The sequence below is a fragment of the Chrysemys picta genome, chromosome 18, assembly GCF_011386835.1.
Source record: "Chrysemys picta bellii isolate R12L10 chromosome 18, ASM1138683v2, whole genome shotgun sequence".
Lineage (NCBI taxonomy): Eukaryota > Metazoa > Chordata > Testudines > Emydidae > Chrysemys > Chrysemys picta.
This window is the reverse complement of record NC_088808.1, coordinates 16,905,809-16,928,269: the sequence shown is the minus strand read 5'-3', so window position 1 is coordinate 16,928,269 and position 22,461 is coordinate 16,905,809. Positions and strand designations below refer to the sequence as shown.

Below are 22,461 nucleotides of genomic sequence, written 5' to 3'. Positions count from 1 at the left end.
AGCTGCTGGTAAGTGTGCTGTCCCTGGACACTGCTGGAAGGAGGGAAACTCCATTATTTGCATCAGGTTGCGGCTAGTAAGCATCTTACCTGAAGCCCTTCCCTAGCTGCTAGAAGGGAGGAGTTTTCTGTCTTGTCTTCCTATTGCTGAGTTCCTGGCTGCTGTGAAAGCAGGGGTGTCACCACTGTTTCTCAACCTTTGTTTTTTCATTCCTTCTTGAATAACTCCAGTGCCTGTCTCTGTTCATAGCTTTCCCAAGCAGCGTTAGGAGTGTGAAAGTGATTTAATTCTGGATTGCTGCTCACAGCATTCTGAATATTGGCACTGAAACTGTCCAGAGTTTTGTTATCTTCGTACTGTTTCTTGGTAAAGCTATGAACAACAGTAGACACCGGAGCCATCCCAGCAGGTTTGGGAAGATGGCACTACAGCTGGTCTTATTTGCAAACATAAGAGCTAGGAATTTAACTTTTTAAAAATGAAAGCCTGCAATCTGCAGAAATTGTTGGCTTAAGCCCTTCTCTTTCCACCCTGAGGGGTTCTCGGAATTCCTGTTGAAGCTCCGAGTGTCAATCCATTTCCCCCCATGCCCTTTCCAAACACCTTTCAAAGTCCATTGTTTTTTGCCTTACTTCTGGCAAAGGATGTAGAGAGCCTGTTAGCTTCTCCTTATGCAGTCAGAGGTTGCTGTTGAGTGATGCCAAACTAGAAAGCGGGAGACTGGATCAGAAACTGAATTACACATTGCAGAACAGAACATGACTTGTTAAATAACATGCCTTTAGGCCGAGAAAATCTTTTTTTAAACTTTAAAAAGTTTGTGTGGTGGTGAAGTAATGTATTGGAATCATTCAGTTTCCATGAATCTAGGACTTTTCAAATATGAAAGTTTAAGCCTGTGTGACTGTCTTTCTGGAGCTTGGAGAGTTTGGTTTTGCTGGTTCCTGACCAATTTTTACAATGTCTATATAGCAGCACCTACCATAATGGGGGTTGTAGGCTTTACTGTATTACTATACTATATGGTGGATTGTGTTCATGTCTTGAAATTGGCATTAATATTTTTCTTTTCAGAAGAGCAGGCATAACACTGTATTGCTTGTTCCCAATGCTGGGAGCAAAGAGTGAAGAAAGATGCAACAGCAGCAGTTTGGACTTCATCCTGTTGCTGTAGACCCATGCACTCTCTCATTACCTTTGTATTTGGGAATGAGACCGGATTAAATGTTTAAGATACAGTCATTTTCCCGATGAATGTTGGAGGATTTGAATCAAAATGAAGATGACTTTGGTCTCCTTGTTCCAGTTCGTATACACTTGTGATACTTGCAGTGTAAGCCCCAGTTTTCAGACGCACTCTTTTTTACAAAAGCAAATGCACTTAATTTTCAGAATCTCTTTTAATGCAATACGATGAGTGAAACTTTAAATGCACAAATCAGGAAATTCAAGGCTATGGTTCCCACAGTGACCAGAATTCTGCTATCCTGTACTTAGTATTACTGTATGCTGTTAAATTTGTGTTTTAAAACATGCAACGTGGTCACATAGCAGCTGTTGTCAGGAAATTCAGTTGTGGTTAATACAGCTGCTGCTACTTGGCTTCATTGCACATAGTAAGTCACAGCCCAACTTAATACAAATACAGGCAGGCCAGGGAGGTTCTGGTTACTGTGGGAACCATAATTTAGGATTTTCTGATTTGTGCATTGAGTTTCACTCACAGTATTTCATTAAAGCATTTTTTTTTAAATGAAGTTTGCCTACCCTTGCTGCAAGGTAATGGTTGTATCTTTTTGTTTTTCATTGAACATATTTGAGTTAAGAATATTAGAATAATAGGTGATTAGAGGAGCTCACTGTCAGACAAGTTATTTACTTGAAAGAGATTGGAAAGTTAGTTTTCTTTATACAATGTTAGAGACTAATAAAAAATGCACATAGAAGGCTTTTATTGGGAGCTGTTTACCAAACTTTTATCAAGTTGTATTTGTCACAATTGATAACTCTGGATGCGACCCTGTTTCTTTACAATTTGAGATGTTTGCTATCCTGCCTATGTGCAGAAGATTTAAATAGTTGACACCTGTTATAACAGACACACACGGCAGGTAGACTCTAGTGCAGTGGTTCCCCAACTGGGGTTCGTGACCCCCTGGGGGTTCATGAAATGTTACTGGAGGTTCTGGGGGGAAAAATTCCATAATGGCGGACAGAGCTGTTGCTAGGGACCCTAGGCAGCACGGGGCCAGCAGCCCGGAGCCCCTGGACTTCCAAGAGCTAAGCAGATCAAAGCAAGCATAGCTATCACACTGAGGTGATTTAAACTTCAAAACTCCTTATAAGAAATGGAAAGGGAGGTGGATATTTTTTTGCTGTTTTTAAAATTAAATAGGCAGCTAGTATTTTTTAAAATTATGAAGAACAAGTTTAAGCTTTGTTGTAATGTGCATTGTTTGCCTGGACTGCTCAAGACCTGAATGCTTGTGTAGGAGGAACTCTTTGAGTTGGCTTCTTAAATACCTTCATGATCTTTCACATCTGATACTCCTTGATGAAACATAGGAGCCTTGTCTTATAACAGGCTTATTCAAAATGATACAAGCTACGAAAGTGAGATCTTGGAAGAGTGGTGCCATTTTCATAATGTAATAAAAATGCTATAATGATAAATAATAATAGTGTATAATATGCATGTCATAAAAACCAATTTTATATTTCCCAGATCACTGTTTTTATAATTTATACTCAATAAAGGAGAAAATCCCTGGAAATATTCATTTTTAGGAGGGGATTCGCGAGACTTGACTTTCTAGTGAAAGGGGTTCACAGGTTGTTGAAGTTTGGGAACCACTGCTCTAGAGTCAAATTAAGCCTCATCCTGTCTTTTTTTTTTTTTTTTTTTTTTTTTAATGGACAAACACTCCAATGTGAATGAGAGTTTTCTGTGCATACCTAGGTTAGATCAATAAGACATTGCCCTTCTTAGTTATTTGCCGAGCTGCCTCTTCACTAAATTGCATTTGTCTCTACTTTTCCGTTGACTAGCTGTTATGCATTTTTAAAAATCATTTGGTTATTCCTTTCGTGTGCTACTAGCACAACTCTTCTCAAATTAGAAATTGTACTAAATAAGTTTTCTTCTAAATAAGAAGAAATTAAGCTTTCTAAGAATGTAATGTTACTAAGCAAACATTTTCTTCAGACTTTACATTCTTTAAGGAACCTTTCACTCCTGATCTGTGTACTGAGCTTCAGGCTCTTTAAATGACATGCTCTCTAATACAGTTCAGTACCTCGGGGGAGAGCCATATCCGAGTGGTAGTATGAAGATACTTTTTTAGATCACTTCAGCTTAAACAGGAGAAGTCCTTTGCCTCCTCTGATATTGTTGTCCTTAATGTGCTATAGAGGGAGGGGATTAACCATCATTTACTTAGAGCTGCCCCTCTTATCTACACTAGCTAAAGCTCATGGAGTGTTTCAGCAAATTATCTTTGCATCTGCAAAGGCTGACCCTTTCTGATTTGAGTTAACCTTGTCTTTATTGGGCAACTAGCCCTTGTTCTAAAATAATCAAGCTAATCCATTTTAACGCTTTAATAGTGATTCTTGGAAAAAAGTACAATTTAAATAGTCTTATTTCTCTGCTCCAGATTAACCAGGTGATTTCCATGTTTGCTTTATTTTATATTAATGATATGGTATGTGATATATTCCTTGTTTAGCACAGTTCTAACTCTTATCTACTGGGATTTATTTTCTAGATTGTTCATGCTGTAAAATCAGTACAGTAGTTGCCTTTCTAATTTGGGTGTAAAAGTAGATTATAGAACTTCTAAAGTGAGACTTGTTAACACTGGTTCTCACTTGGAATTAGAAAGTTGTGATGTTTGCATTCAAAATGTCAAGCTGTCAGCACTGCAGTGTAAAGCTGACATCAGAACCAGACAATGATGGCAAGTGTCCAGTTTACTTGGCTACAGCCAAGGTAACTGGTTTCAACTATTCAGCCTAGATTTCCGTATTTTCAGAATAGAGATTATTGTAGTAAGCATAAAACTAGGCTCTCTGTGGTTACCTGATAAAGGCTTGTCTTTCTATCACAGAAAGAGATTTTAATTGGTAATAGTTGCTTATTCAGCAAGGACTGATCTGAGATTTGGTGATCTAGTAAATGTTTTAAATGGCTTTATACCATATTTTTCCTTGAAGGACCAGAAAGGAGATTGCCCAGAAGCTTGAATAACTGAAATGAAAACTTCAAGAGTTTAGTCCTTCAATGTAGAAAAAGAGGGGAGACTTGTAACTTTAAAGTTTACGTACTGCTGCTGATTTAGCATGTTGCTTGATTCACAAGTGAGATTAAAGGGACCTTCTACAGATTTTCTTTAAGAATACCTTACGCTAGAAGGCAGAGGGTGTGGGTTTTTTTGTTTTGTCCCCCGTCCCCCCCCCAAAGTGTTATGAAGCACTGCAGTTGCAAGTAGGATGTAGAGCGTATGGCCTTGTATATTTTGCATGGCGTGCTTCTGTATGAAAGATTCAAAATGTAATACAGCATTTTTCTAACTCACAGGCTTGCCCTCTATATTAAACTGAAGTAGTTTATCTTTCCTGCTTTGACTGAATCGTCTCTATTTCAGTCCTTGTTTAGAAAAACATCTCAATACATGTGAAAAGGCTAACTGTGGGTGTGAATCTGAACACTGTATCCCACCCAGTTTCTTAATCCTGGGTATTAAAGTCCTGATAAAGTTGACACTGACTGATTCTACAGCTAAACAGTCTAACAGATAAACTACAGCATCCCATTCTGCTTGACCCATAATAGGCTGTGGTCTTCTCGTTGCTGTTGATTTGGCTCTTGACTTCAAGATAACAGAACAAGGTACTTTCAGTTTGACTCATGTTAGAATTAAATGTTTCACCTTATGATGTTAGGAACTGAGATTTAACTATTTCTCAAGTGACTGGTTTGTTTTCTTGTGTTCACTTTTTCCTTTCCCATTATGCTAAATGCTTAGCCTGCTATTGTCTAGCTAAATATGAACGATGACTTTGAGGGTTCCAAACACAAGATGACTCTTTTGCTTTAGGAAAATCCTAACACAGTCTGCCATTCTTGGTGTATTCATGAGATTGTGATTTCTGCTAGTTGGGTAATAAACCAGGATCCCAGCACTATTTATTGTGCACTCGGAGCAGGGCGGTATATGTGTAAATCTGTGCTTTGACTCCTAATCTATTCAAGTTTATTTTTGCTCATTTCACTTCCTGTTTGTGATGTACTGTTAATTTTTTAAAGGGAACAAGTACAGTTAAGTGGGCAGGCTGTAGACTACTAAAGAATGTGACTTGCCATATTTTTCAGAATTTTACCTATATAGGTGATAAAATTATCCTCCCTGTAATTCATTTATCTTGTTTCATGAAACCAAGCAAGTAGTCAGAAATGTCACTGTGCTGGTTTCTGCTAGTCTAACATTTTTGTATACCTTTTGGGTAAATAAAATCACCCTGTCCCATTTAGTAAGAATTTACATGTTTTAATATGGATGTAGAATAACTGCCTAAACTTGTCAGTTTGCTGGCATTATCTGGGGAGGTTGATATTGGTTTAGATTTCCTTTGGGTAAAATAAAGAATAGAACAGTAAATTATGGAATTTTGGCTACTAGTTATGAACTCAGCAGTGGCTTATGCATCCATGTATTAAAAATAGGAATCTGAAAGGTTAATGTAGTAAAACATTACTGTCATAAAAACTGATCTGAATGCAGTTTAGTTTTGCCCTCTGTATATTAATACAAATGTGCCACTCCATATTTAGGCATCTATATGTGAACAAGATTCTGCCTATCTCAGCAAAATTATCAAAATTCTTGTCAGCAGCTGACCTGGTATACCATTTTTTGCTAATATGGTAAATATTTCTCCCTACCCCACAGAAACTACAAATTGCTAGTTTAGTCACAGGAAACCTAATGCAATTAGGCTGCAGATCATCCCTTTCCAGGTTCTAATCCAACTCCATACTACTTTTATTGGGGTCCCCTTACAGTGAATTGACAGATACCACCATGTTTCTTGGGTCATACTCTAGCACAGTTACCTTCATCTATACTTTATTACCTTTTCCCCCTCTCATTTTCCTTTCTCTACCCCTTCCCACACCAACCTTTCCACTCAGAGTTGCTCTCATTCACTAAAGGGCTATGAGCAGCTGGAAGACTGAGGAAGGGCTGTAAGTAACTCTCTGGAATGAGGCTGGATTGCAGCTGACCTGAAAATATAGGAGTAGGAAAGAGATCTTGAGCATGTAGGCTACTTCCTGAGTGTAGCCTAGTATGTGTGAACTGTTCTGAAGCCTGGCTGCATTAGGGGCCACCATGGAAGAAGGAGCATTGGTGCTTTCAGGGAGCTATTGCCACTTCGTTCACAACTGCTTTCTCTTGTCGTCATAACTGGCTGACCAGATCTACGCTGAAGATTCATAACACTCTGAGACGGGCATAATCCAGGTGTCTCAGCCGACGTATTCTCAACAAAACAGCATCTAATGTTCAAGGTTGCATATAATTTATTGGTTTTATTGAGAGTGAAGGGAAGGTTATAAACTTTCTCCCATGCATATGCATCCCTCATAGGTAAAATATCCCTAATAGCCTCTTCCATTTAACATTACAGCAGAGTGAGAGCTCTGCTATAGTTAAGATTAAGACCAATTTTTTCTGTTTAAAGCTCAATTCTAAGTGCTCTGAAATCTACATGGTTACATGGATTGACTTGAAAGTTGGCATGCCTCTTGAGGGCTTGGGTTATTTTAGTGATCCAAATTTGGGGGCATTTGACAAAAGGGTTCCAGAAATACAGCACCTAGGGAAAAAGAAGTTTTGGTTGAAATTGACAGGTTCTGGCAACCTATCTTTGCTCACTGATAGAGCTCAAACCAGGGCTCAGCTCATTGCACTGTGACCTCAAAGGTTATCCTAATAGAATGCATGGCACCCATCAGCCGTTTGGGGAACATCCAATTAAAATCTTTTTTCAAAAGGAGTTTGCTTCTCCAGTTATCAGGCACACAAACAGATGTACATGCTCACTGTAATCTATCTGGAAAACTAACCTGTGTCACAGGGGCTGGGGGCTCTGAGGATGTTTTAAGTTCATTGAGTCTGAGCACCATCCAAGGCACTGAGGGGTCAAATCCAAGCCAGGGCAGAAAAGTAGGTATGCTGCTCCAGTCTGCCTCTCTCGGGGGGCTTTGGGGGGTATTTTGGAGAAATGTAATCTGACTACAGCAGAATATTCAGAAAGTGCTGAAACTATTTTAAAACAAGAAAACGATGCAAGCAAATGCTTACTGGGAGGGGAGCGTGATTGGGTGGAAGAGTAGGTGAAGGGGGAGAGAGGAGAGTGGGAAGGGGGACAAGGGAGCGAGTGCCCGGAGAGCTGGGAGAGAATAGGGGCAGGGGCACGTCAGCCCCATATTCCCCTGCTCTGTGTTACTCCTGAGGGCATTCTGTGCCTAAAAATTCTACAACTTTTATTTGTCAAATAAATGTGGAGGCTCCAGCATGGCATTGGGGAGCACAGGCCACTGGCTGCACAGAAGTGCGAGATCATTGTGCAGCTCCCCTTTGCCCCCCCAGGACCCAGACTCAGCAGCGAGGCCGCAACCAATCCTGACACAGTGCAAGGACGACCTGCCCCAGAAACACCCCAGGGCCCTGCCTTTCTGTGCCAGGTATGAGCAGGCAGGCTCAGCAAGGCAGGATCCAAGTGTGGAGGAGCTTAGAGAGGGGGGGGGAATCTAGATGTGGGTTGAGAGGGTTCAATGGGGGGGGAGCTAGATGCACAGGGGCTTGTTGGGGGGATTCTGGGTGCAGTGGTAATGGGACTCTGCAGGGGGGTCCAGGTGAAGGTGGTTAGGGCTCAGGGGGGAAAGGGGGTCTGGGTGTGGGGAGGATAGAGCTTGGCAGAGGGCTATGGGTGTGTGTGCTGTGCTGGGAAAGAGGAAGTCCTGTCCTCCCCCACCCAGTTGGAACTAGCAACTGAGCCCGGCACCGGATAGGAGCCACCAGCTGAGTCTTTTCCCAGTCCCACCCCACAGCGATTTATCTCTCTGCCGGCTGCCTTGGACACCCGAAACGTATTGCTGGGGAGGATCGCATGACTGCTCATGTGGTTTCCCGTGGCTTCCCTGTCAAAGTCATTTTTCTGTGGGGAAGCAAAGAAAACTGCGGGGGACATAAATTCTGCATGTGCACAGTGGTGCAGAATTCCCCCAGGAGAGAGTGCATGTGTGTGCGCGCGCTGTCCTCTGGTCTGCAGTCCATCTACAGATCGCATGGTATTTGACCCCCTCCCATATGAGCCAGGTTTTGGAGGAGGCTTGCCTATAGGGGAATGTCTGAGCCCCTGCTTCCTGCCCCTTGTCTGTGCCATGCTTGGGGGGGTGGGGCTGCCCATCTATGGCAGTCTGTTCCCCGCTTCATGTGAGCCAGGTTCTGCAGGCTCCTGAGCCCCGATCTGAGATCTGCGGGGGTCCCTGCTCTGCTCCTTGCCCCATATGTGAGCTGGGATCTGGGGGACCCGTGCCCATATATGAGCTATGACTCCCCATCTCCCCCCCCCCCCCGTGAGCCAGATTCTTTGGGAGGACTTGCTTTTCTTTGGGGGGGGTCTGAGCCCCACTCCCTACACCTTATGTGAGCTAGGGGCTAGAGGCCCATGCCCTCTGGGGTTGTCTGAGCCTTCTCTCTGCCCCCCTCCCCATGCGTATGCCAGGATCTGGGGACCCCTATCCATCTATGAGGGGGCTGACCCTATCCCTGCTCCCCTTCATATGAGCCAGGTTCTGGGTGGGGCTTCCCTTGGTGGGAGTGTCTGAGCTCCTCTCCATATCCCCCTTGTGAGCCAGTATCTGGGGAAGCCCTCTATCTCTGGTTGGGGAGCTTAGAACAGACATGCTCAGAGCATGCACCAAGAACACGCTGCTGGGGTGAGGAACTGAGAGTGGGTATGCTTGGCACACATCTGGAACTTGCCAGCAGTGGGGAAGGTAGAAAGGGAACGCTCACTGATGTGAATGCAGCAGCTCTCAGTCTGAGTTATTGTTTCAGGCTGTATTCATTTCCATTAGGTACTCTCAGCTGAGAACATCTTGTTGAGATGAATGGGCCAATTAATAGCTCTGTCTATGCTACTACCTATGTTGGCAAAACTTACGTCACTCAGGGGTATGACTATTCCACCCTCTGAGCGACATAAGTTACACCTACATAAGCGCTAGTGTGCACAGTGCAATGTTGGCAGGAGAGCTTCTCCCTGCTGACAGTTTGTCGTTCACAGGCTTGTTTTTTTTAATGCCAATGGGAGAGCTCTCCCCCATTGGCGTAAAGCGTCTTCACCAGACACACTGCAGTGATGCACCTGTAGTACTGTATGTGTGGACATGGCCTAAGTTTGAAACCCACCCTGGGCAGAAATCTGAGTTTGACAGATTGCCCCCTTTCAAGGTGCCACTTGATGTGCTGATACACCACTGAGCCCACCTGTTCTGCCAGCATGGGCCCCCTTTAACCTGTCTTGCTGAGCCCGACTCTTAAGCCTTCTCTAGCACACGCACACAGGCAGGGCCACACCCCGCTGCAGACACAGACTGAAGTCAGTGCTGTGTGAGAGGATTCACCCAGCACTCACGTGTACACCCCTTTTGGAGAATAAACCCCAAATAATACTGTCTTGCGCTGTAGGGAAATGTATACAATGAGCTCATAAATTCCACCTCCCTCAATGTGGAGGAAGATCTGCACAACTTCTCCCCCCCCCCCACCCGTTAGAAATTGCACAAATGGGGTTTAATAATAAACCAAACAAATTTATTAACTATAAAAGGTGGATTTTTAAAGTGATACAGGGATAGTAAACAGAACAAAGCAGATTACTAAGCAAATAAAACAAAACATGCAAACTAAACTTGATTCACTAAAGAAATGGGTTACAAAATGTAATTTCTTGCCTTAAATGTTGAGTTAGGCAGGATGCAGAGTTTGTGTAGCTCAGAGTTCCAGATATTTCTTCTTACAGACTGGACCCCCGTCTCAGTCTTTCCCTAGAAAGTTGAATAGAAAATAAATTACACGTGTGAATGCTCACTGAAAGGGGAGGGGTAAAAGAGTAGGTGGTCGTAGGAGAGAGGATTTAGGCCTGAAGTGAGGGATAGGGGTATTATGGGGAGAAGAATAAATGGAAATGAGAGGTTGGGGAGAGAAGAGGGGTTGGGGAGGGCTCATGTTAAGGGGGAAGAAGTAGGGATTAGGAATAGGTTGGAGAATGAGGAGTAGCAGAGGAATTTGGGAGGGAGGGGGGACGGTCAGCCCTGAATTTTCCTCTTCGGTATGTGTACTTTAGGATGTAGGGAACCTCTACCCCCCTGCAGGGGTCTGAGCCCCTCACCTTGCCCCTCCATATGAGGTGTGGGGACTGAAGGTAATACATGTTTAAACATCTGAAAACACCAGAAAATAAATAGTTAAGATGCACATCATCCATGTGGGGTCAGAGGGAGCTGATCAGAATGTGTGGGGGAGGTGCTAGGTTTGGAGGAAGGGCAGATTAGGTGAATTTGCGGCCTGGGAGGGGAAGACTGGCTGAAGCAGAAGTCCCAGCTGGTAATGGGAGTGAGGGGCCCAGCTCTGTGCAGCTTGTCTACATATACAAGGCAGTTTGCCGCCCTTCAGTAAGATGCTGTCTGTGATACATGTATGCAGCAGCATACAGCAGGAGAGAGCAAGGAACGATTTTTCGTATGTATTAATGGCTTCTACAGTGTCAACTAATGGCTTAATAGGATGGGAAAGGGAGGGGGAGCTGGAAATGTTGGCGGGGGGCTACGTGTTGTGGGGGAATAATGGACCAGGGTGTGGAGAAGGAAAGAGAGAGACATCTTCTCTCAGTACTTAAAGTTACTGTAACAACCATGTAATAAAACTGTCAAGGTTTTGGGGCATAGACCATGGATGAGATTTCTCTCACCAGCTCTGTTAGCAACTATACACTGGATATATTTCAAAGCATGATCATTATCCCCATTCCACTATCACAAAATATACAGGATGAGAGAGGAGCACTGAAAAATCACATAGCAGCTATGCGGCTTCATGGAAAGACCGCTTGACTGGGACTATTCCTAGCTCTGCTATTGGCCTGCTGGATGACCTTGGGCAAGTCATTTTACCCCTCCGTGCCTCAGTTTCCCATCTGTAAAATGAGGATAATGTTGTAAAGTTGAGATTTTCTGGTGAAATACAGTATATAAAAGCTAGGGATATGTTTACGCTTAAACCACTACAGTGGTGCAGCTGCGCTGCTGTAACACTTCAGTGTTGACACTACCTATGCTGATGGGCGGAGTCTTCCATCGGTATAGTTAATCCACCTCCACAAGTGGTGATAGCTAAGTCAACAGAAGATGGCGCTAGGTTGACAGTAGAATTCTATACCTGGGGTTAGATTGGCATAGTTACGTCTCTCAGTGGTTTGTATTTTTCACACCTATGAGGGACGTACCTATGGTGATGTAAGTTCCCAGTGTAGCCCAGCCAAGGGTCTTTTGATTATTCCATAGTTACAGCAGCATATCATCTGCAAACCGTGTGAGAACTATAACTGTCTAAATGACCACTATCGCCTACCAACAAATGTTTTTCTTTCTGTTTAAAATCTTGGAAACTAAATGGCAAAAAATGTCATTAATGCAAAGTTAATGTTGCCTGGGGGTAGCTTGTGCCCTTTGAGAAAATTAAATTCAGCAAAACTCAGACTTGTGAAAACCAGGAAATATAGAGTCATGGTAAATTCCAATGCAACTTTAACTTTGCCGTCTTTCAGCGATGCAGCAATACACCCATGATACACACATTCTCATTCAGTCCACGTTACAGTGAAAAGACAATCTGCCCTTGCCCTGTGCTCAAACACTGAGCCTCTTCTCCCAACACAATATCACACTTAAAATATTTAACAACGATTTCATACCCTTTTATAATTCCTGCACTCTTGAATTCAGGACACCCCCCTAAATTTATCCTTTCCTGTACCCATCATTAAATCCACAGACTGATCTCGTATCCCACTTCACTACTAGCGGTAACCATGGCAAAGAGACCCCAGTGCCCTGCCACTGATACAACCGACACAATTCTGTATTTGAAATAATGTAGACTGAAGCTTCATGGTACATATGCACCTCTTTCCTTTGATAATATACATAGGGGACTCAGGCCCAGATCTCCTCAATCACAGCTCTCCCAAACTGCTCCAGTATATTCCTCCACCATTCAATACAGCTATACTTAACACTGTGACTAGAGGTGGAGTGCCTGCATATAATTCCCATTGGCTGTTGCCAGCTCTAGTGGGGCAGAGTTAAGGTTGCCTGAGCATTTACTTTAACTCTGTATTTCCTGATTTTCAGAAGTTTGAGTTCTGCTGAACTCCATGTTCTGGAAGGGTACAAGCTATCACTGGTCAGCCTTAACTCTGCACTAACAAACTTTTTTGGCATTTAACTGTCAAAAAGGGTAATATTGCAGCTACCAGTAGAGCAGTGATGAGGTCTTTGAGATGAGAGAGAATGAGGGAGATATGTTCTGTTATCTGTACTCTGCTCTGTCTTTCCAGTCTGGTAGGGGCACCAATGAGGAACCTGAAGAAGTTTTAACTTGCACATTCACATAACACGTGCATAAGCCTATAGTAGTAAACAGAATGGCCCAGCAAGCAAATATTGGTGAGCTCTTCTCTATGTTGGATTCTTCAGTTCTGCTTGTCCAGGAAGATATAACAGCTGTCTTCAAAGATAACCTCAACTCTGGTATGTGCCTCTTAGATGTTAAACTGGAGGGTTGGAAGAAGCTTTGTATAGAAATAAGCAAAAAGTTGGACGTTCCCTATCAAATCTACTCATTAGCTCCTGCAAATGTGACTTACTTTGAAGAAACCCTCTATGTCAGAGGCAGTGATTGCATCAAGGATTAATGCTCCTTATGTTCCTCTGGTTAAAAGAGACACTTCTTGGAAGGTCTGATAAACTGTAACTCCTGGTTCCTTGCGACTGTCTTCTTGACCCTTTTATAAGGTTACTAGGGTTTTGTGGTGTACTAAAGTAAATATGCACACCCTGGTTGTAAGTAGATATCACGCTCCCTTCCTACCAAGTATGTCCAAAAAGTGAAAGTGTTTCATCCACTTTACTCATTTCAGACAATGACTTCCTCTTGTGAAATGCCATTCTTCATTTTGCTTTAGGAATGCTTTCTGCTACCACCAAGAGCATTCCTAAGGCTATTAGTGGACCCATTTTAGTGTGGAACAGCATCATTACTCCCCTTGCCCCTAAACTTGCTTCATGTGGAGAACGGAGGAGGGAATCGAACTGATTGCCAGACTCCACCCAGCAGCGTGGAACGCTGGATGTAGACTCTCTACGAAAGTTTAGTCAGTGTCACACATCTAATCATTTAGTTTGGGACACTTTAGGAAATCCTGTTGTCAGTTTTTAGAAAGGTCTGCTTCCTCTCTCTCACCAAGCTAGACAATCAGAAAGACACTTGGGGATGGGAGAATGTAATTGGGAGGTCTCATTTTTAAAAACCTGGGTAACTTCCTAGAGGCACTTGTAAGAATGTTGTTCAATTCTGCAATTATTTTAATCTTTTACAATAGAAAATTTTTGTTCATTATAACCTGTCCTATTCCTTTTTGTTGCTGACAACAAACTGATAGACCGTGGACCGGTGCTTGTGAATATGCTAGTAGATTACTACTTGGAAAACCATTCTCAGCAGGCATTGCAGATCCTGTCCACACTGCAAGAGCCTCATGACAAGGTAAAATAACTTACAGTTTTTGGAGAACATGGAGCATGGCAGATGTTACTCTAGTATTAGAGAAGCTTCTAAATAGAAGGCCAGTTAAAATTCTTCTTTTCCCTTGATGTAGAATCAATTGATGTGTTTTATCTGTGTAGTAAGAGTAGGTTAGTTTAAAAAAAAAAAAATCTCAAACACAAAACTTCATTTTGTTTCATGGATTACTTAAACTGGGTTCATGACTGCAATCAACTTTACACCTTGATCACAAGAGATGAAATTACAAAGCTCATAGAAGATCTTTCATACAGATATTTAATATCTTTTACTTGTAATGTAATTGCTTTACAGCTCGCGGCAGCAGCTGCTTATTACTGTTACTAGATTTGTTACCCATTGAAGGGAGGGGGAAGCGCAGCTGCACAAGAATATACAGGGATTCTGCAGGCACTTGGGAATTTTTTAAATGAACACTTGGCAAAACTAACAGCTGTTTTTTCTGCAATGGCTGAATACTTTGGAGCAGAATGTGTTTCCAAGCACAATGACAAATTCTGTTTTGAACAACATTTTGTTGTCAGTATCACCACAGAGAGACTTAATCTGTATCCCTGTGTTGTACTCACAGGGTTGTATTCAATCTGGCTCCCTAGACACTTGTAAAACACATTTAATTCCTATAACTGAGAAGAGCAACTTATCAAACATACAGATTGGTGTCCTTTCCTGTTCATCAGGTACCTGTAAATATTCTGTAACATTTCATTTCATTTTCTACTCCTCTGCCCCCTCCCCCAAATTCGGTTTCAGCACCTACTGGACAAAATTAATGAATATATGGGCAAAGCTGCTACCCGTTTACATACTCTCTCACTGCTGGGTCATGTGATAAGACGACAGCCATCTTGGAAACATAAACTTTCTCAAGCACCTCTCCTGCTTTCTTTACTTAAGTGTCTTAAGGTAAGAACTATGTCAACACTGAGTATTTATTGTATGTGTTATAAGGGGTCCTTGCTGTAATATCTGGGTGCCATTTGCATAAATTGGTTAGGGGAAAGGAAAATTTTGACAAAATAGTGAGTACGTACTCCATTTCCATTGAAGCACACTGGTGGAGGAAGCTTACACTGTCACTTCCCACATAGTAGATGTTCTGTGGATCCCTGACAACCCTAGGTCTGACTGTTTCTTGTTTTATAAGCACTGAATTTCCCTAAATTGTACAACTTTGTATCCTTAGCTTTATGAAAACATGTAAAACATTAAGACACTAAAGTTAATATAGGGAGAAAACAGTGTTTTGTGATTAGCAGGAAGACTGCAAGTCAATACTCCTAGTTTCTTTTCCTTCCTGTGCCACTAACTTGCTGAGAGAACGTGAGCAAGTCACTTAACTGTCCTGTACTTTTGTTTCCCCATCTGATAAATTAGTAATTATATACCCTGTGTGTATCTCACGTGAGTGTTATGAGAATAGATTGAAGTTTGCAAAGATACATGAATACAAGGTACAGAAATTTGCATAATTAGTTATAATAGCAGATTAGCATTAGTAGAGTCACTATTCATAAAGCTTTTTTTTTTTTTTTCTTTTAAATTGGAGGCATCAGGCAGACAGAATTTACAGTTTGGGACCTCTTCAGTTACCTTAGATTTACCATGCAACAGTACCTTCAGCTAACATCAGTATTTTGTTTCAGCAGTGCTCAGTTTTTTGATGTGTATTTCAGCAATCTGACAAACTGATTGTAGCTAACCTCAAGTTTTAATACTGAAGCTTTAAACTCAAGATACAGATTATTATACTCTGGTCCAAATGGTTTCATTTTTATCATGTATTTGGCCTTGTTACTATAACAGATTTACTATTTAACTTGTGTGGCTGCACACACAGAGGCTTGTACGCATTTAAGAGATGTTAACATGAGGACAGCTGGGGCCTAGTTTTAGTCGTCTGCCAGCTATGTGGGGTTCCCATATCAAATTTCAAATCTCTTGGGCTCTGGAGTCAGAGCATGTTTAGTTCTAAACAGGCAGAGGTAGGTATATCGGTAGTGGTTCTCTCCATTCAGATAAGGAACAGGTATAAAGACTGCCTTTGAAGGAAGTCAACAAATTCTTAGGCAGCAGGTCAGTCGTTGGAAGACAGGATAGTAGCTGGAATCCCTGACTTTCTCTTGGGGATCTGCAAGATTAAAGGGGCAGGTGTGATAGTGAGCCAAAGTTTGGTAGGTTTAGATTAGGCATCCTTAAAGTAAGGAGCCTTGTCAGAGTGTAAATATGTGATGTCCATTGTGTACTAGTGCTGCGTCATGAAAAAATGACACTTCTCCATTTGAATTCTGACTAATATGACTTTTCTTCATTGCAGACTGACACAGATGTAGTAGTACTCACCACTGGTGTCCTAGTGTTAATAACCATGCTGCCAATGATTCCACAGTCTGGCAAAATGTACCTTCATGATTTCTTTGGTATATTTGGCCGTCTCTCATCCTGGTGCTTGAAGAATCCAGGTGAGAGATGTGACTTTGTTGCAAGTATGATTCAGTAGCACCATTTCTCTGACTGCTGGCGAGCACTCTATCTTGGGAGACTAGTGGTGGGCTGCAGTTCTGACTCTTGGGGTTAGTTAAATGGGGAAAATTAGATACTAAACGCAAAAGCTATTCCTTTTCTTTGACAGTTAATGTCTGGGTTTTGCTCTTGTACCATGGCGCTTATTGGTACAACACTCTGAAATGAGGGATTCTGTGATGCTTTAAGTTCAACAGTCCTGCTGCTGCCCCTACATGGCAGGAATGCAACTCTTAGCGCTCTAAGGATATGGCTGGACAGTTAGGTCTAGTAGATGGAAAGGTGAGGGAGAAAACAACTAGCTTGAACCAGGTGCCAGTTTGAAGGTTCTCAGTTATGAGTGTTAGCTATGGATGCAGGAATTTCTGACAATGCTTCTGAACCAGTAATCACTAAAGTACTGGTAGTATTCGACTTTTCATTTTAACATTGATTGGTCTTAGTCCATTCTGACAATCCATAAGCCATTTTGGGGCACAACTCTAGAAGTTGTATGTCTTCTGTCTGTGTGACCCTGTGAACAAACGCCATAGTTGAGTATATAGAGGTGTGATTTAGAAGGCCATTTTGGCATTGACTCATATCATAGCTGCTCCTACAGGCCGGAAAGACAAGCCAGTAGTTACACAATTCAAAGTTGTGATATTTTTTTCCCCTGTGGTTATCAGATTTTTATTTGACTTTGAGCTGAAAGGGGTGTCCTTATTGATTTGCTTAGTGTTCAGTCAGTCATGCAAACTACAATTGTTGAAAAATTAACTCTTCTGCAAAGGAGCCAATCTGAATAGTAAGGATTTGTTTTAAGGATTATTTATGATGTGTATTGCTGTAGCACCTAGGCTCCCTAGTTGAGGACCTTAGGTACTGTACAAACACAGGATAAAAGAGAGCCTGAATGAATACTCCATACCTGATTTTACTGTTTAGTTCAGAGCTGATTGACACTTGTGACGTGCAAGTGCGGCCTCTCCTTTCACACAGCTGATGGTCTTAAGCATTGCTAAGCTTTGGTACTTCCAAACTTTCATTTGTCTTGAATCATTACAGGCATTCTTAAAGCACTATCTCTTAACTTCTGACACTCAATTTTCTTTGAGCTCATCAGCAGAATTTCTCTTCTTTCTCTCCTCCAATTCAATCGTGTAAAAAGGCTCCAACTATTTTCCTCAGGTCATGTGGCAGAGATCTATCTCGTCCATCTCCATGCCAGTGTTTATGCTCTCTTTCACCGCCTTTATGGAATGTATCCTTGCAACTTTGTCTCCTTTCTACGCTCTCACTACAGTATGAAGGAAAACTTGGAGACTTTTGAAGAGGTGGTCAAGGTAAAATATAGCTTATGTTCATATCAGTTAAGAAAAATGTGTAGTTTATAGCTGCAAGATTGTAGTTATCTGCCAAACAGCGCTACTGCATTGATATAATTGGATTGAATACTGTGCAGTGAAACAGGATCATGACAGATTACTGGCAGAATGGAACCTTAGTGGAAGCAAGAACAGCTTTCTAAATACAAGCAAGTCTGAACAATTAATCTAGCTGTCACACTTGTGTAACTGTCCTCTAAACTTTTAGCCCTGGCCTATTGGAACTACTTGTTGGTGTTCCATTTTTTGGAGTTTAATATGGTGCAAAGCTTTTCCAGATGCACTAAATACATATTTATCTATTTTGTCCCCACTTTTCCAGCCAATGATGGAACATGTACGAATTCATCCAGAATTAGTGACTGGATCCAAGGACCATGAACTGGACCCACGAAGGTATATAAATTCACTCCTCTATTAGGAAAGGCTGTGAATGAGCAGTCTTTAGATGGTCTTTTTCAGGAGGCTCACAACAGAAATTTGTGCCTGTCAACAGAAAAGTCCTATGCCAGTGATACTCTGCAATCAATACTCTAAGGTACCCCAGATAAAACGTAAGGTTTCTGCATCCAAGGTTACAGTTGGGGGTGGGGACACACAAATTGTTGGAATAGGTCATTTTCCAGTGGTTTGTTTGGGGGTTGAACTTCATTTTGTATCTGGTGGGTGGATAATTACAATACCCAAGGAAGATATTTTAGTTATGGTAGAAACCAGTTAGTACTTCTGTGATGTAACAATGCTATCTACAACTAATTTGCTCTTTTTCCTTAACAAAATAAAGAGGAATCTGCAGTCTCACTATGAGCGTTTTGATTTGACATAAGTTACTCATGTCTGTTTTACTGGGTCAAGTTTTAAGATTGTGGTTTTTTTCCTTTGATTCATTGAAAGTGCTTGATAGGATTTAAGTATTTAAAATGGCTTCAGTGTATCTGATTTGGTGCCTAGAAAATTTGATTCGGTTAACAGATCAATTCTTTTAACAGGTGTGTTTTTATGTGGCCACAGCTGTACTAGCTTTTTTAGAAATAGGCCCATTTGCCTGCAGCAGCACCACTTGCTGCTTTTCTCTTGTCTCCACAGGCCCAGCAACTGAAGAGGAGAAATTGACTCTTGTTCCTGCATAATAGTGCTCTTCCCCTGCTTTCAGAGCCACTAGGAAAACACTACTAAATGGGAACCCATTGACTATCACAATGATCAATTTTGCAGGCTTCTCCCAGCTGTGTTTGGGTGGGGGGGCAGCATCTCTAAAGAGTTAGATTGGCACAGAATTGTCAGTTAAAGCCCTTTGGGTTAGTATCTTGCATAAACTGTCTTGCTTGAAATTTTATCTTCTGGCCAAAAGCAAAGCAGCTTCTAAATGGATAGCTTCCCGTTTTTTCTTACTATACTTTAACATGCAACGAACTTCCATCCTCTGAGGTCTTGGCCTGTTCTGATTTGACTGCTGAGTTTAGTTACTCAGTTATACAGAGAAGAGGTGTACAGAGTGAAAGAAAGAAATTAGAATATTTATGCCCAAAACTTAAAACAAGTAAAACTCCTTAATTGGCATACCAGATAGCAACTTGTAAAATAGTTTCAGATTCTGCACTGCTGGTTTGTCTAAATTTGGACTCCCAACATCTGAGGGTAGCTGATCTGATCTCTCCATGTGTTGAAGCTCAGGACCATTCAAGACTTCGTATGCTGCTCCTCCTTTCCAGAGTGCTCCACAGAAGACCCTGCTGGGTTCAAATAGATCTGTTTCAAAGCTGCTATGTTTCCAAATTGGAGTCACCTTTTATGAGTCATCTAGTTGCAATTTCTTTGTAAACTGTCTAAAACATTGCAAGGTACTCAATTGTATGGTGCCTCATCGTGTTTCAGCTGGGATTGTGCAAAGCTGGCAGGAACACAAATGAGCCATCCGACAAATCAGTCCCTAATATGTCCAGGAACCTTGATTTATAATCATAATTAGCTTATTTAAGACTAACTTACTCTTTTGGCTCCAAAAACTGTCTACAGGTGGAAAAGACTAGAAACTCATGATGTTGTGATAGAATGTGCCAAAATCTCCCTGGACCCAAAAGAAGCCTCATATGAAGACAGCTATTACTCTGTGTCACAGTCAGTCAGCATATGCTTGCAGCCTCGTCAAATTGACCCCAATGCCAGTCCTTATATTGACACACACAGCAGCTACGGTAAGAGCTAATTGGCACTTTTAATATCCACTGGAAGCAGACCAGCTATGTTACAAAAAAATCACAGTTCTTACTAATGTACCCTTCTTGGAGTCCAGTTCTATAAGGCTACTTTTGCAAAAAGAAAAGTTGTTTTTTCCCCTATTCTGTACACGCATATGAAGTCCTGATATTACTGTTCTCTAGCAATGTCACAAAGCTGTGACTATTTTTTTTTTCCTTGAATGATGAGCTAATACCATTCCTGTTGCCTGGTCTGTCATTTACTCAGAATTGACAGTAGTGATTAGCTGGTCAAGTGTTCAGCACTTTCTGAGAATAAGGCCTCTTTAAGGTTGCACACTCAAATACTGAGACACCCCAAATCATTAGCCAGTTAAAATTGTTGTTATATATTTTGCATGGATGGAAAAGGATAAATCTGCTCTCCAATAGCCAGATTGTGTATAGGAACAGATGAGTGGATTTGATTTTTTTTTTAAATAAAAACTGTTAAATATCTGCAAGAAGGACCATCAAGACCTAAATCAGATTTGATAAACTAACATGAATGTTCCTTTTTTTTAAACTCCAGGAACTTCCACTTCTACCCCTTATTCCACTCCTAGGCTAACCCTATCACAAATGCAAGGGCAGCTACCTCAGATTCTGAGCCCACAGTCTACGCGGCTGTCAACTGAGCCACAGCAGGTAACGCATCTAACCATGGCACACCAGCATGCTATTACAAAGATGTTCATTCTTCACTCCTTAAATTGGCTTCTCATTGGATTTGAATATTTTAGAAATAGGTGCATTTGCTTTCAGTTGAGCAATCATTGCAGCTTCCTAGTATAACTTCTGTACCTAGTATAGTAAAGAATTAAATGTAATCCTCATTGATACCTTTTTGGTTTTGACATTGGGCATGGGCCAGATGTTTGTATTTCATATAGGTTTTTATTAGATATTCCTAATTGATTTGCTTATATTGTGACACAGGTTACCATCTGGAGCCCCTCTGCAATTTGTGGTATGACCACTCCACCAACCTCTCCAGGAATTGTCTCGTCTGAGTCCTCACAAACTTCATCACAGCCTTATAGCAAATATTTTAGCACACCTGGTATGTACTGCATTTCAGAGTTAGCATTTTAATGGGTTTTTTAACTTGGTCTAGAAGTGATACTTTGTTAAAAAATATCTGTGTAGATACTTAGGTTTGCATACAGGCTCTTTAAAGAAGTTCCAAATACACTTAGATTCACCTTTAAACTGCTTTTCCCCTAAAAATTCTCTTACGTAGTTTGCTGTTCGTAAGTTTTGACGTCTTTAACTATATCATTACTCCACACTTGAATGGAGCATACAATTTTTTGAATGGGCATCTTAAATGGGAACAGCCAATTCTGCATTTGAGTTCTCCAAATCAGCATTTAGACATCCAAGTACTCATTTTACACAGCTAAGTTCTAATATGAACACTGATACAGAGAACTGGGTACCCCGAGTTAAGTACTGAAGTTTGAAAACTGGATGTCCCATATGAAACTGAAAATTGTGAGGTTTGAATGGCAGATCATTTGAAGTGTGTATCACTTGAACTTTATGAATGTGAAATTAACTCAGATTAAGAAGGATATGGAGTTTTAATGGTGATTAAACTTTTCTTTGCCTTTTGAGCAGGTGGAAAAGGAACCCCTCTAGGAACACCAGCCACCTCCCCTCCTCCACCCTGCATTTCAGATGACTTTGTGCATGTTTCACTCCCTTCAGCTGCTGCCACACCTCCGAAGAAGGTAAAGGCAAAATGTAACTGCCAGGCAAAACTGGCTTCAGTCTCTGGGTTAACTTTTCATGAGAACCTGTTTTTCAGTCGTGGTTGTCTGTGTGTAAATCAAAAGTATTTAATTATGAAAAGTATAGTTTGGGCCTTAACACAAACTAACAAATTGCCTGTAATTTCAGGCAATTTATATTTGGGTTAGCCTATCTCCGAAGTCCTTTATTGATGTACCACTTAAGTCATCTGTCTGGAAAAATTCCCTCTCGCTGAACATGTACTAGAGGCTGCTTTGTGATAGATGTCTGTTGCAAAGAATCCTTATTTTCTTCCAGGAGGACAAACCGGATCCCGGGAGGCCTTCGCTGTCCCGACAGCAAAATGTCATAAACAGCGAGAAAGCATTGGGTAAACTACATCCTCTTCTCCCAGCTCTCAATAGTCTTACCCCAAAGCAGTGATCTCATTTGTGGATAAATGTTTCCAGTTACAAATGACTTCTCCCCTGCCCTTTCTCCATTTTTTCCCCATCCATTCCATAGTGGTTCCAGAATCCCACTCTAATGCTACCATTCAGCTTAACGTCACACGATAAAAACTTTTGATTTGTTTCCTGTTAACTATTCACTTCCAGAAATGCTTTGCATGGACTGCCTTCTTAGCTGCCCCTTAACCCC

General features: G+C 41.5%; 1 protein-coding gene across 18 annotated transcripts in view; it reads left to right on the top strand.

The window, feature by feature from the left end:
• Positions 1-22,461, top strand: part of TSC1 (TSC complex subunit 1) — a 54,264-nt gene that overhangs the window by 9,910 nt on the left and 21,893 nt on the right. For 3 of the 18 annotated variants that reach the window (XM_065571945.1, XM_065571942.1, XM_065571937.1), the window contains exons 3-14: positions 4,835-4,891; positions 12,691-12,883; positions 13,795-13,898; positions 14,691-14,843; positions 16,255-16,399; positions 17,631-17,785; positions 18,150-18,223; positions 19,844-20,022; positions 20,597-20,712; positions 21,004-21,127; positions 21,688-21,800; positions 22,120-22,192. In XM_065571945.1, the coding sequence (XP_065428017.1) occupies positions 12,778-12,883; positions 13,795-13,898; positions 14,691-14,843; positions 16,255-16,399; positions 17,631-17,785; positions 18,150-18,223; positions 19,844-20,022; positions 20,597-20,712; positions 21,004-21,127; positions 21,688-21,800; positions 22,120-22,192 (1,342 nt within the window). In that variant the 5' untranslated portion in view covers positions 4,835-4,891; positions 12,691-12,777. Of the gene's footprint in view, positions 1-1,074; positions 1,334-3,767; positions 4,892-12,690; positions 12,884-13,794; positions 13,899-14,690; positions 14,844-16,254; positions 16,400-17,630; positions 17,786-18,149; positions 18,224-19,843; positions 20,023-20,596; positions 20,713-21,003; positions 21,128-21,684; positions 21,801-22,119; positions 22,193-22,461 lie in introns of all 18 variants that reach the window. The other 15 variants (XM_065571944.1, XM_065571941.1, XM_042854300.2 and 12 more) reach the window with 8 other exon arrangements.